This window comes from Heteronotia binoei, chromosome 10 (assembly GCF_032191835.1).
Source record: "Heteronotia binoei isolate CCM8104 ecotype False Entrance Well chromosome 10, APGP_CSIRO_Hbin_v1, whole genome shotgun sequence".
NCBI classification, from domain to species: Eukaryota; Metazoa; Chordata; class Lepidosauria; order Squamata; family Gekkonidae; genus Heteronotia; species Heteronotia binoei.
The window spans coordinates 53,616,782-53,630,841 of NC_083232.1; the positions used below are offsets into that span (position 1 = coordinate 53,616,782).

The 14,060-nt window shown below is 43.8% G+C and overlaps 1 protein-coding gene across 1 annotated transcript in view; it reads left to right on the plus strand.

Annotated features, from left to right (window-relative positions):
• Positions 1 to 14,060, plus strand: part of DNAH11 (dynein axonemal heavy chain 11) — a 279,382-nt gene that overhangs the window by 68,194 nt on the left and 197,128 nt on the right. The window contains exons 22-27 of the mRNA XM_060247705.1: positions 1,261 to 1,344; positions 9,655 to 9,813; positions 10,041 to 10,163; positions 11,478 to 11,600; positions 12,024 to 12,248; positions 13,088 to 13,179. Coding sequence (XP_060103688.1) covers positions 1,261 to 1,344; positions 9,655 to 9,813; positions 10,041 to 10,163; positions 11,478 to 11,600; positions 12,024 to 12,248; positions 13,088 to 13,179 — 806 coding nt within the window. The remainder of the gene's footprint in view (positions 1 to 1,260; positions 1,345 to 9,654; positions 9,814 to 10,040; positions 10,164 to 11,477; positions 11,601 to 12,023; positions 12,249 to 13,087; positions 13,180 to 14,060) is intronic.

The following is a 14,060-nucleotide window of genomic DNA, read 5'->3' on the forward strand; positions in this document are numbered from 1 at the left end:
AACCACCTTTTAAAATCAGCAATGGTTTCCACCAGGACACGAATTTTCAGCTTATGCTAAATGGAGAGACTGGGCTTACTCAGATAATTGTTTTGTTGGGAAAAGGTAATCCTTTGACTAAAACAGAAAAAAAATTGGATGAAGACATTCTGTGATTCAGATACCTTCAAACAGCTCATTTGTTAAACACCTTTAAACATAAACAGAATTTTAATCTTTCCCTGACTCACTTTAAAATTTTACTCAACACAAAGTCTCTGGATTAATACAAGGCCTTATATCAAAACTTTACAAAATTTTGATTGCAATGAATTTGTATACAAATCTTACAACTCAGTTGATATGGCAAAAGGAATGTCAGGATCATATACAGGATTTAGATTGGGAAGACGTATATAATTCACCAAATTTGTCATCACCAATCTTCATTATTCCATTCAATTCCTTTAAAGTGTTGCACAGATGGTACTTACCTCCAACACGACTGATTCACATCTCACTGAAGCACAATGCTACTTGTTGGGGAAAATGTGGCTTTGTGGGAGATTTTATATATTCTTGGTGGTACTGTCCATTAATTCAGAAATTCTGGTCACAAGTATTTAATCATATTTATGTAATCACTGGATGCAAGGTCCCAGCACAGCTGGAAATTGCTTTGCTTTTTAACTGGTCACATCCCTCTGGCAACAAAACTAAACTAATTTCATATCTCTTAGCTATTGCACGAATACTAATAGCTCAAAACTCATCTCCTGCAATCACCATGTGGCAACATAAACTTTGGGATTTTTTTATATATAGTAAGATTACTAGTCACTTGCTCATAATTAATTTAGATCAATATCGGAAATCATTCCAAGCTCTGTAGTACCCAGTAGTAGAATATCTTGTAGACAATAAAATATTACCAACAAACCCATTTTATGCCAAACTGATATTTTTAAGTATATTAATGTTATATTTTCAAGGACAAAGAGAAAAAGAATTGTTATATATGGATGTCATCTGTATGAAGTTTTGTACCATACTTATTTGTATAAAAAGTCCTTACTGTCTTTCTGCTGTATTTTTGAATTTATAATAACAATTATATTTCTCTCTAAAAAAAAAAAAAAGAAAATATTACCAGTATATAAAAAAAAACCCCACCAACCCTATAGTTAGTTTTACCTCTAATATCAGTCCAGGATTTTTTTTTACAGATACTTGCCTCCATCAAATTTCATTGACATTTTTTCTGTGTTCCTCCACTTTCAGAGTACCATTAATGATTGGACGAAAAGCCCTTGGAGAGAGATTAGTATGGATCAGATGGATGTAGAGCTCAGAAGGTTTGCCAAGGCAAGTGCCAGAACTACCCATTATGCCCATAGTTTCCTTGCCATCTTTTTTCCCTCCATCTAGTATCTGATATTTGCCCAAAGTATTAGGTATCAACTTTGCTTTGTTTTAACCTTCACACTTTTGACCGAGTTAAGTTCCCTGTGGATGGAAATTATGAAATCATACTGCCACTTTTTTTGAATTGACTAAAAAAACAAACAAGGTCATCTTTGTACATAAATCTAGCAGATCAGAGGCACTAGTTCAGTGGTTTGCATTTGGTTTGCTCAACGTCAAATAACTTAAAGTCTACACGATCACTGTGTGCATTTGTGAGAATGTGTATGCTTGTTTGCACATAAAAACCTGTAGACCCAATAAGCACAGTGTGGACTCACCTGGGTGCCATGGCTGATTGGGGGGAGGATGAGAAGGCTTTTCAGCAGCACTATGAGGTTTGGAGGGGGCAGGGCAACCATGAGCTGAACTGGCTTGGCTTTGTCAGCCTGTTGGGCTCTCCTCAGGGGTGGGGTGGAGCCCCACCCCCTTCAGCTAGTTAACTCTGAACTATGGCTGAGCGGACTACCTGGGTCCTTTAAATGGCACAGAGCTTGATTTAAAGGGCCACTGTCTAATTCACAGCTACATCCTCTGTGCTACAGCTGACTGGTGGTTCACTGGGTTGCTACTTAAAAAAGGGATACCCTTTTCTTTCAGCAGTGTGGATAAGATTTAAATGACTGCTCCAGCTGGTTGGCAACCATGTGCTCTGGAGGCTGCAGCTGACTGGTGATGTGCCAGTCAGTACTTTTAAACACAATAACGCCAGTGGTATCCCTGTAGCAACCTGCAATTTGCCTGCTATAATTTCTGAGTCGACTGGAGTTCAAGTGGGCTTGATTACCCATCAATATGGCCTTCTTTAGCAGAGGACAGAGTCTGTGAGGACCTTCACAATAACGGGTCCAAGAGTAACTGGAGGTAGTGTTTGGGTGTGCCAGGCACCATAGCTTATCACTCTGAACCCTGCACTGACCTGTCTCCCAGGAGAAGGAGGAGGCCATGTTCACCAGCTGAACCAGCATATCCAGAGAAGCTACTCTGGAGTCCCCACAAAGGGAAGGCAAGAGATGGGCCAGGTAACATAGATTCAGAAAGTCAGTGTGGTCTTGTGATGTATCCAGCAGCAGCAGCTTAGATGAGCCATGCTTAGATGAGGACTCTGCACTCATGGATGGGAAGTATTGGAAGGTGGGTGCACATATTCCAGAGCTTTCACCTTGGATTAGGAAATGCAGGGCAGAGGGCAATCACAGTACTGCTAGTGTTTCGGGAGCAGAGAGCCTGCATGGGGCTCCTGCCCCTTCACCTTACAGCAAGTTCGAGGACCCGTCTGGTATTCATTCACCGTGTAAGTTTTGTGAATGTGTCATTGACAGATACTTTGTCATTATCTTCACCCTTCTTAAGCCCAAGGGTGATGTGGGCAAGACAAGTCCTTGTCAAGAGAGAAAGGGTCCTCCAAGGGCAGCGTAGATTGTACTTTTCAAAATTGGATGATGGGTTACACGGTTTATTTGAGCCTGGTTTTATCTGCCTATCTGGAGTGCAGTTGGCATCTGGCCAAACACATGTGAAATGTTCTCAAAGCCAGGGTACTGCCAGGGGATCCACCAGATGTAGACTATTATGAGCTCTCTTGTTGGTATCTCCTCAGTGCCAAAATTTGACTAGTGACACTGGAGCCCCATTTAAAGCCCTGGTTGTGCCCTAACAATGCAAAAGTAGCTTTCAAAAGGGACACCACCCAGCATGTGTGCTGGGAATATAATTAGGTAAAAAAAACTCCACTGTGCATGAATTGCAAAATAATTGTAATTGAGTAACAAGTATTACAAAATACACATTATCTTTTAAAGTTCCACATCAAATAATTTCCTAGGATGATCAGAGCTTGCAAGTCCATACATAGACACAAGAACAAATCCCTGTGTCTGAGAGATAATGAGTTCATGACATGGGCTGTATAACTTGACAGCACTCCATGCCTGGCAGAACACATGTTGCAAGGTTGATCCCAACTATGATGCATGTTTTGGTCCTCAGTCCAGAACATCCTGCCCTTGAGGTGGGAGCTCACAGTAGCCCTTTCAGGGATCCTGACTTTCCACCAACTCTAACAGTAAGAAGGATGGAGAGCCAGTTGCTGCCAGGATCTCAGCCGCCTCCTCTACCAAACAAGCCCCGAGGGCTCTGAATTATTGCATATGGCCCAAGCTATGATTTCTGTTGGAAGGCAGGAACTGGAACCCCTACTCGCCCAGTACTCCAATGCAGCAACCATCTGCTATCTCCTTGATGGCTTTAGCAAGGCGTTTCATATCCCCTTCATAGGTCCCCATGTCCCTGTGAACTGCAGCAACTTTAAGTCTACCACGGATTTGCCAGACATTGTGGCACATAAAATAGTTAAGAAATGTGAGGCAGGCAGAGTGGCAGGCCTCTTCCCTGATCCCCCCACCCCACCCCACCTATCCTTAGGGTTTCCCCCATGGCATAGTGCCATAGAAAGATCTGAGTAAATTTTGGGTAATACACCATCTGTTGTATCCCAAAGGGGCATCAGTAAATGATGCCATTGCCTCTGACCTTTGCTCCTAGGGTTGCCAAGTCCCATTTTTAAAATACCTGGGGACTTTGGGGGTGGAGTCAGGAGACACTGGGGTGGAGCTAGGGGGAGGGGGGAAACAGCGCCGGGGAGCGTCGCTGCGCTGCCGTGGCTGCTCCTCCGAGATGGGCTCAGGCTGGGCCCATCTCGGAGGAGCAGCTGCCGGGGGGGGGGGCGTCGCGACGGCGTCCCGCGCTCCGCCTCTGCATTGGAATGGGGGGGTGGAGGCGGGCCAGGAGCGTGGCAAGCCGCGAGTCTGGGTCCTAGAGGGGCCCGGATTCGCGGCTCGCCATGCTCCTGGCCTGCCTCCACCCTCCCCTTCTCTGCTTTGGCTGCTCCTCCAAGATGGGCTCAGCCTGGGCCCATCTCGGAGGAGCAGCTGCCGGGGGGGCGGCGCGGCAGCGTCGCGCGCTCCGCTCAGCCTCTGGGTTGGAATGGGGGGGTGGAGGCGGGCCAGGAGCATGGCGAGCCGCGAGTCCGGGTCCTAGAGGGGCCTGGATTCGCGGCTCGCCATGCTCCTGGCCCGCCTCCACCCTCCCCTTCTCTGCTTTGGCTGCTCCTCCGAGATGGGCTCAGCCTGGGCCCATCTCGGAGGAGCAGCTGCGGGGAGGGAGGGGGTGGCAGCAGCATGGCAGCGTCGCCCACTCTGGGATGGGGTGCCCGCCGTTTCTCCCCCTCCCCCCGCTTCTGTTTTTGGGGGGAGCGGGGGAAGAGGGTGGAAAACCTGGCATCCCCCGCCAGAGCGGGAGGGTTGGGAAGGCTATTTGCTCCATGCAATATGTCTCTGAGGATCATACAGTCAGCTGAATAGGTCATGTGGCCCTGATGCATTTTTTGCAAAGTGCAACATTCAGTCCACTTTTTGCAAACTTCCCGTTGATCCGGGGGATTTCTGCCTGTTGGGCTTTAAATTTGGTGGTAACTTGTGTTACCCAAATTGTCTGTCTCTGTTTAGATGGGGAAATTAGTGGGGAGACCAGATTGGCAAAATGGGTGTAACAGGCGAGATCTACACCTGCATATAACCAGCGTCAGTCTCAAAGAGAAAAACCCTTGAAATGATTGGGACCGAGTGAGAAGAAAATTTGTTTTTATTGAAAAACACTAGTTAAATGTAAAAACATACACACCAAAGCAATCAAATAACACATGCAAACAAGGCTGCAGAGAAACAGAGGAATTTAGAGACAGAGATCATCATGAGGTGATATTTACCATCCAGATGTGCATAAGTTTGCAGAAGGGAGATCTGGAATATCAGTGACCGATATTGCAATGGAAGCAGTACCATGGTCGGATCACTTTGCCCTTAAGGCTCGTATGGATGTGTCACCCAAAACCTGTTTAGGCGGAGAGCGTATTTTAGCTCACCCGCGTAGTCTGATAAACCCGGAACGGTTCCTAACGGCCCTATGGGACACCTGGCCCTCTGGCGATTCCCTGGATGATCTGGTAGAGTCCTGGAACGATGGGCTCTCCAGGGCCATCGCGGAGATCGCACCCAGGCGCCCTCTGCGCCCCCGCTCGAAGCCGTCGCCCTGGTTTAACCGGGAGCTGCGGGGACTCAGACGACTGGAGAGGCAATGGCGGCGTACTCGAGACGAAGTGACCCGAACATCTTATAGAGAGAGTTTGAAGGCCTATGAGATGGCAATCAAATTTGCAAAGAAAGCATTCTTTGCGGCTAAGTTTGCGTCCGCAACTTCGCGCCCGGCACAACTGTTTGATATAATTCGAGGACTTACAACGCTGCCGCAAGGCAGACCAAATTCTATTGAATTGGAAATAGGCTGCGAGGCTTTTGCGAAATTTTTTGCGGATAAAATTGCATCACTCCGCCCCAACCCCCCTGCCAGTTTTAAGACAGTTAGTGAAACCAAGGCCCCGAGCCTGTCTTCGGATCATATTCTGGATGGTTTTAGCCCCCTCAGCCTGGAGGAAGTTGACAGGATTCTCTTATCTGCTTGCCCAACAACTTGTAAATTGGACCCATGCCCTTCCTGGCTTATTAAATCCTGCCAGAGGGACCTTAGATATCCTGTACGGGATATCATAAATAGATCCCTGACGGAAGGGCATTTTCCAACGCCGCTCAAAGAGGCTGTGGTCCGTCCCCTCCTAAAAAAAAATCTTTAGACCCGGCCCAATTGGCACATTACCGGTCGGTCTCAAATCTGCCCTTTTTGGGCAAACTTACTGAGAGGGCAGTGGCGATGCAGTTACAGACTTTCCTGGAGGACGCTTCCGTCCTTGACCCATTTCAGTCCAGCTTTCGCCCGGGTCATGGGACGGAGACGGTGTTGGTTGCCCTAGTAGATGACCTTCAACGGCATCTGGATCGGGGTGGCTCGGCGGTGCTGATGTTGTTAGACCTGTCGGCTGCGTTCGACACGGTCGACCATCGGCTACTGACGTGCCGCCTCGCCAACGCGGGGATTCAGGGGTTGGCCTTACAGTGGCTTTCCTCTTTCCTTGAAGGTCGGGGACAAAGGGTCGCAATGGGGGGGGAGCTATCCCGGAGGTGCACACTCGATTGTGGTGTGCCCCAAGGGGCGGTTCTCTCCCCGATGTTATTTAACATCTATATGCAGCCTCTTGCCCGGATTGTCCGAAGGTATGGGCTGGGGTGTCACCAGTACGCTGATGACACCCAGCTCTATCTACTGATGGATGGCCGGCCTGTCTGCGCCCCGGAAAACCTCGATCGGGCACTACAGGCCGTGGCTGAGTGGCTCAGACTGAGTGGACTGAGACTAAATCCTGCGAAGACAGAGGTCCTTTGCTTGGGTCGCCGGGGGCTGGGAGGGGGAATCCCCCTACCAGTTTTTGACGGTGCACCGCTGACGGCGGCGGACAGGGTCAAGAGCCTGGGGGTACTATTGGAGCCTTCTCTAAAGATGGAGGCTCAGATAGCAGCCGCTGCCAAGTCCGCGTTCTTCCACCTTAGATGGGCAAGGCAGTTGGACCCCTTCCTGGAGCGCAACGACCTAGCAACAGTGATCCATGCTACGGTCACCTCGAGGTTGGTCTACTGCAATGCCCTCTACATGGGGCTGCCCCTGTCCCGAACTCAGAAATTGCAGCTGGTGCAGAATGCCGCGGCCCGGCTGTTATTGGGTCTCCCAAAATGGGGACACATTCGGCCGGGTCTTTGGACCCTGCACTGGCTTCCAGTGATATACCAAGTTTGGTACAAGGTGCTGGTCATTACCTTTAAAGCCCTATATGGCCTGGGACCTGCCTACCTGAAGGACCGTCTCTCCCCACATGTTCCTCAGAGAGTACTGAGGTTGGGAACCCAAAATCTTCTCACTATCCCTGGGCCAAAAGAAGCCCACTTAAAATCCACTAGAGATAGGGCTTTCTCTGTTATGGCCCCTACGTGGTGGAATCAGCTGCCGGAGGAGGTGAGGGCCCTGAGGGACCTTGTTCAGTTCCGCAGGGCCTGTAAGACGACCCTCTTCCGGCTAGCCTACACCTAGCTGAGATGAGAAACTCAATGTAGCTTGCCAGACTGCTGTTATATATATTTTTGGAATGTTTACTGGTTTTTAAGGTTTTAACTGTTTTAAATGTTTAACTGTTTATATATTTAAATATTGTTTAATTTTATGTTTGACTAATTGTTGGGAGTCGCCCTGAGCCACTTGTGGGAAGGGCGGGATACAAATCATAAATAAATAAATAAATAAATAAATAAATAATGAATGACCAGCGTATCATGAACAAAGGAGACCCAAATTGTGATTTTGGGGGTGCTACTATGTTAGGCACCCTAGAGTGATACACAGAGCTATGTCTGGGCAGCTGTTTTTATAGACTAGAGAAGGTATCCTGAGGAGCAGAATTATAGGTCTGAAAAAAGGACCAAGAAGTTTCCCAAACATAGACCTAAAGGTGTAATGGTACACTAATGGCTATATCCTGGAGTGTACGTATGTAGGGTTGATGGCTGATACTTCAGAGTTAATATCTTTTTGGTAACCCCGATAATAGCCCAGGAAGAGGACCATAAGTCTGTTTTCCAGTGAAATGTTTACATTTTAAAGGAAGTTTGGCTCAGGTCATAAAGGACAGAAGTAGGTTTTTGCAGAGAATTGTTGCTAAAGAAGATTTACACTTTAAAGAGACAAAGGAACTTTCAGGGAAAGAAGATCTCTATACTGGACTTGCTGGAATGCTGAGAATAATTCTTCTTAAAGTTAGGAAAAAGACATTTTAAGCTCTGTTCAGGTCTTCCCAGTGGCGTCATAAATAAATGAGGATACTAGAAATATTCAATAAGTAGAAACTGCAAAGTTCAGAAAAGAATTTTAATACCATCTTTTTAGGGACATAATTATTACAGTTCTACACTCTTCCCCAAGAATTTGAATGCCATATGGAAAAAATGACATTAGTAGGCAAATAAAGAGAACATGCCACATTTTAGCTAAACGATCTTATATGCAATTAAATCAAGAGTATTTTATTTGCATGTCCAGGTTTTTTTGAGTTAGTTATTTCGAATCATGATGAAAGTGCATTTTTTTTTACCAACAATGAGCCCTGTGAGAAAGGACCTAAGGGTGGCTAGCTTGTTTTTTGGGAGGCAAGAGGTGCCCTGCATGGAACCAAGCAAGATACCTAGATAAATCATCTAAGGATCCTTAGACTGATTCCCCACTAGCCTTGTGATCTCATGCTCCTTTTTCCCATGGTGCTTCTGCCCAATTTTGTACACAGTGCTGTGAAGCTACAACTTGCCCCACCTCTTTCCCAAGTCCTCTCTACAGCCATAGAGAGAACTTGGGAAAGAGGTGGAGCAAATTGCAGCTTTGCAGTAGTGTGTACAAAATTGGGTAGAAGCACCATGGGAAAAAGGAGCATGAGACCACAACAAGGCTTGTGGGGAATCAGCCACAGTCTTATCCTGGGCAAATGGAACCCCAATGGCCTGTAATGCAGAAAGGTAACTGGCAGTCGGATGTCCCTGCTGAACCCACAAATAAAAATCATCTAGATAGTGAGTGATGAGAGGGCAGCTGGTGTAGTCCTTGACCACCCACTCAAGGAAGGTGCTAAATGACTAAAGGTGCTAAACAACTCAAATGCAGCACAAGCAATAGAATAGCCCATAGAAATGGCCTTGTCAAAATCCAAATGTAACCCCACTGTTATGCCCTGTATCTGAGGGTAGCCTGTTACACCCGCATTTATAGGCACTCCCACCTCTGAACTACCCCAGGGTCCCCAACAGCACAGCTCCTGGGTAGTCCTGAAGGGGACACACACATGATATTGGGAGCTTGCTTAAAACATGGATTCTGGAGGTTGCACAAACAGAACATCTGTCTTTTCTACATGCAGTCTGCTCCCCTGCACCTGTAAGTATCAGAGTTCTCAAGCACTCCCTAGTTCTTAACAATTACTTATGCTAAAGGTATAACATGTATAAGAAATAGGGGCATGACAAAGGAAATCACCTTTCTTGATGGTTCACTTAACATACTTCATGTATTTTCATATGTTTTCCTTATCAGTCATTGCTGCTTTATTTTGAATGTGAGAAAGATACAATTTTGAGCGTATCCTGGAACATCTTTTAATATTTTGTAAATGACACTGTTGTTGTTCTTTGATGGAGTATTCTTTAACATAGTTGTGATGTTTTACTTTAGGAGATGTGGTCATTGGATAAAGAAGTTCGCTCTTGGAATGTATATATTGGTTTAGAGTTAACAATAAAGAATATGCTGACATCATTGAGGGTTTTAACAGAGCTTCAGAACCCTGCAATGAGAGACAGACACTGGTATCAACTGATGGATGCCGTAGGTGTAAGTAACTTAATACTGTTGTCTGGGTCATTTTAAAGTCACAGTGTGATTTGACACTTCTTGTTTCTACAAGCAAAAATGAGAGGAAGCCATTTTTAATTTTTATGCACCTCTTTTTAAATGATTTGTGTAAGTTTGCTCATGATTTCCAGAACAAGATCACAAAAAGAGGTCATATTAAAAAAAAATTGGTCAAAGACCTGTTGCTCCTCTGGTTTATTTTGCAGGTTCATTTTTCAATAAGCATACATACAACATTAGCAGAGTTGTTGGCACTTAAGCTGCATAAGTTTGAAGATGACATTAGAAGTATTGTTGACAAAGCAGTGAAAGAGCTAGGCACTGAAAAGGTTTGTATTTTTCCACTTTTGGTTATATTTGTTAGGTATGTATGCATTACTAGAACAATTTCAAGGCATTTGACTTTCATGAAATCTGCTGTAACAGTTAAGAAAATGGAAGCTCATGATGGGCTCATGACGAGAACCAGTTTGGTGTAGTGGTTAAGTGTGCAGACTCTTATCTGGGAAAACTGGGTTTGATTCCCCACTCTTCCACATGCACTTGCTGGAATGGCCTTGGGTTTGCCATAGCTATCGCAGGAGTTGTCCTTGAAAGGGCAGCTGCTGTGAGAGCCCTCTCAGGCCCACCCACCTTACATGGTGTCTGTTGTGGGGGGAGAAGATATAGGAGATTGTAAGCTGCTCTGAGTCTCTGATTCAGAGAGAAGGGTGGAGTATAAATCTGCAGTAAAAGACAAACAATAGATAATAATAATATAATAATAATAATAATAATAATAATAATAATAATAATAATAATAATAATAATAATAATAATAATAATAATAATAATAATAAATTTTATTTATATCCCGCCCTCCCCACCTCGGCAGGCTCAGGGCGGCTGATGTCTATATTATTGTTCTAACTATAGAAAAAGATCACCCAGGTGGAGATGTCAGAGTGGAATTTGAACTCAGGTTCACCAATCCTAGGCTGCAATCAGATGGGTAGCTTGGTCTGATATAGTTCCTGTTTCCTTATGGATTAAATGGGCTCATTCACATTGCCATATCTGGTGCCTGTTTCCCAATTGTACTTAGCCCATTGTATGATGAGTTGGATGTGGAGTAAACAGCCACTGGAGAAAGTCAGGTGCACAGTGTCATGGGCAATGTTTCTAGAAGCCTGAATCCCATGTCTAGATGCCATGTTTCTAGATGTCTAAATGCACAGGAGCGCACACAAAATGGATGAGAAGTCTGAACCTTCCAATCCATTCCAGGCATGTTTTTCCCCCTTACTTGCAACATGCACAAAAGTTCATGTACCAGAAAATTTTTTTATAAGTCCTGAACCGCACTGCACTGATGACTCACTGTGACACTGTGAACAACAGATTGGAGGCCCTGTGTGCTGTAAAGGCACCTCAGGGTGCTGCGTTTGACTGAGATTCTCTGTTCCTGAGTGAAACAGAGAGATTAGTGGCATGTCTATACTGCACCACCCTTCCAGTCTGACCACAGCCCTAGTCTAGCACTCTGTACACTGTCTCGCACTGACTCCCACCTGTGGCACTCCACCTTTCTGGTTTTTTAAAAAATAAATATTTATTGAGTATGATCAAATGTTTCTAAACCAGCATCATTATTCTTTAACCAGATTCTCATAGAAATCAGTCAAATATGGGCTACAATGGAGTTTACCTATGAAAAGCATTACAGGACCAATATTCCTTTGCTGAAAATTGATGAACAGCTTTTTGAGACTTTAGACAATAACCAAGTAAGATATTATTTTCTAATGCAAATAGTAAATGAGCGCATTGCTGAGTTCCTGATGTGTTTTGTAATTGGGCTGAATTTACAGCCCTGCTTCTAGAATTTGTATTTAAAATGAATTGTAACCGTCCCAGATGTTAGTCTATAAAATTATATGTGTTCTTGACTGTATATGTTTTAACAAAAAATCCTGTCTGTGTAGGAGTTAGCAAAATTATAGGTCCTTGGTCTCCCCCCCCTCCCAGATAGTATAGAACCATTTAATAATATGCTGTCCATTTGCAAGGTTTGAAAATGTCTTTTGCTATGATTTACTGTAATAATAGCTTGCAGGAAATTTTTGTAAAACTTTTGTGGCTGTGTCTCGTGTGCATGTTTAAGTAATTTTATTTATCCTTTAATTTTATCCCTCCTCTTATTTTCCAAGGTTCAGCTGCAAACAATTCTACAGAGCAAATATGTTGAATATTTCATTGAACAAATCTTAAGCTGGCAGAAAAAACTGAATGTGGCAGACACAGTAATATTCATTTGGATGGAAGTTCAGCGTACATGGGTTCATCTAGAAACCATTTTCATTGGCTCGTATGATATCAGAGATCAGCTTCCCTTATATGCAAAGCAATTTGATGGCATTGATTCAGATTTTAAGGTTAATGAAGAACAGCTTCCCTGATAACATTCATATCACATTAGCAAAATTTCATATTCTTTTTCACTTTTTCACTTTTTCACTTTCCTTTCCCTGTATGAAAAGGAGGCAAGGAACCTACAAAGAGTAGCCAGAAGAGAAAATTTTGAAGTTCTACCTCCCCCCACTTTTCTTCCGGGATCCTGTAATATCTCAGGAGCTTAAGCAGGCTAATTCCCCATCCCCCATTTATTTATTTAATACTGTTGTGTGCTGCCTCTTCAGATTGATTTCTTTAGACTGATTTCTATTTGTTGGCATTTTGTCACTTCCGGAGCAACTGTGATTCATCAGGAATTTTTTTATTGCTTCCTTATTTTTTTGTTAATTGCCTGCATACCTCTAGGAATCCCAAGGATGTAGAAAACCCTACTTTGATTTTGTAACCATAATGGGGCTAGCTACTTTATTATTAGACTTTTTGTTACACAGGTATAAAACATAGAATTGTGTTGTATTTTCAATATGATAATTGAACAGGCAACAGTAATTTAGTGCTGAAATCCAGACAAATGAAAACCATTCACAAAATCATATTTTCTGAAAAAAATATTATGAGAAAGCTTTATTTCAAATCTTTCCTCAAAGTGAACAGTTCAGAATATTGTAAGAAATTCTTAAATGTATTATTGTTGCATTTCCCATCTTCAGAATAGTTAATTATATGTTTCAGAAGACAGCACATTTTGAACAAGTGTTTTTTTAATAGTCTGGATGTAGAAACCCAGCTTTAAAACTACAGTGTCTATGAGGTTTCCTGAACATTAATTATTTTAATTAGTATCTCTGCATTCATCCAGGAATTAATGATTGATTCAGCAAATACAAAAAATGTATTGGAAGCAACAACAAAACCCAATTTATATGAAAAACTTGAAGACCTGCAACACAGGTAAACCTTAGCTAATAGTTGTTTACAAAATTTTCAGGCACCGAACAATAAGAGCCAGTTTGGTGTAGTGGTTAAGTGTGCGGACTCTTATCTGGGAGAACCGGGTTTGATTCCCCACTCCTCCACTTGCACCTGCTGGAATGGCCTTGGGTCAGCCATAGCTCTGGCAGAGGTTGTCCTTGAAAGGGCAGCTGCTGGGAGAGCCCTCTCCAGCCCCACCCACCTCACAGGGTGTCTGTTGTGGGGGAGGAAGGTAAAGGAGATTGTGAGCCGCTCTGAGACTCTTCGGAGTGGAGGGCGGGATATAAATCCAATATCTTCTTCTTCTTCTTCTTCTTCTTCTAAGTAGTTAAAGGGTAATAAGGACAATGGCATGGCCTTTTTGGTTTTATTTCTGTTATTCACGTGTCCATTACTGTGCTTGTTAAAAAGAATGGACAGTTCCTTCTCTTTGACAATATAGTATTATACTAAAATTCGGTTTTGAAAAAGAAAGAAGAATTTATGGTACAGTAAATAACTTTTAATTGTTTAATAAGTTCCTCATGGAGAGGGAGTGGGAACATCAGTATTTCCTGAAGTTCCTCCTCTTTCTCAGTGAGTTTCTAGTAGTGAGCCAACTCCTGAGGAGGTTCATACACATCTACCCCCATCTTCCATGCCTTTGGACTCCACCTGTGATAAAGGAAGTTTGGGATCCTGGTCATGATAATGTGCCCATCAGAGTACACATAGAGTTCTGCACTGAGGCAATCAGAAGTCTTGTGATAGTCAGACCTGTTCAGACAGTTCTGTGGGTGGGCAAGGTAGGCTCTGTTTTTATCACTCATTAGATTGGAACACTTTATTAATGAATCTTCATCTGTGGTAATCCATAACAA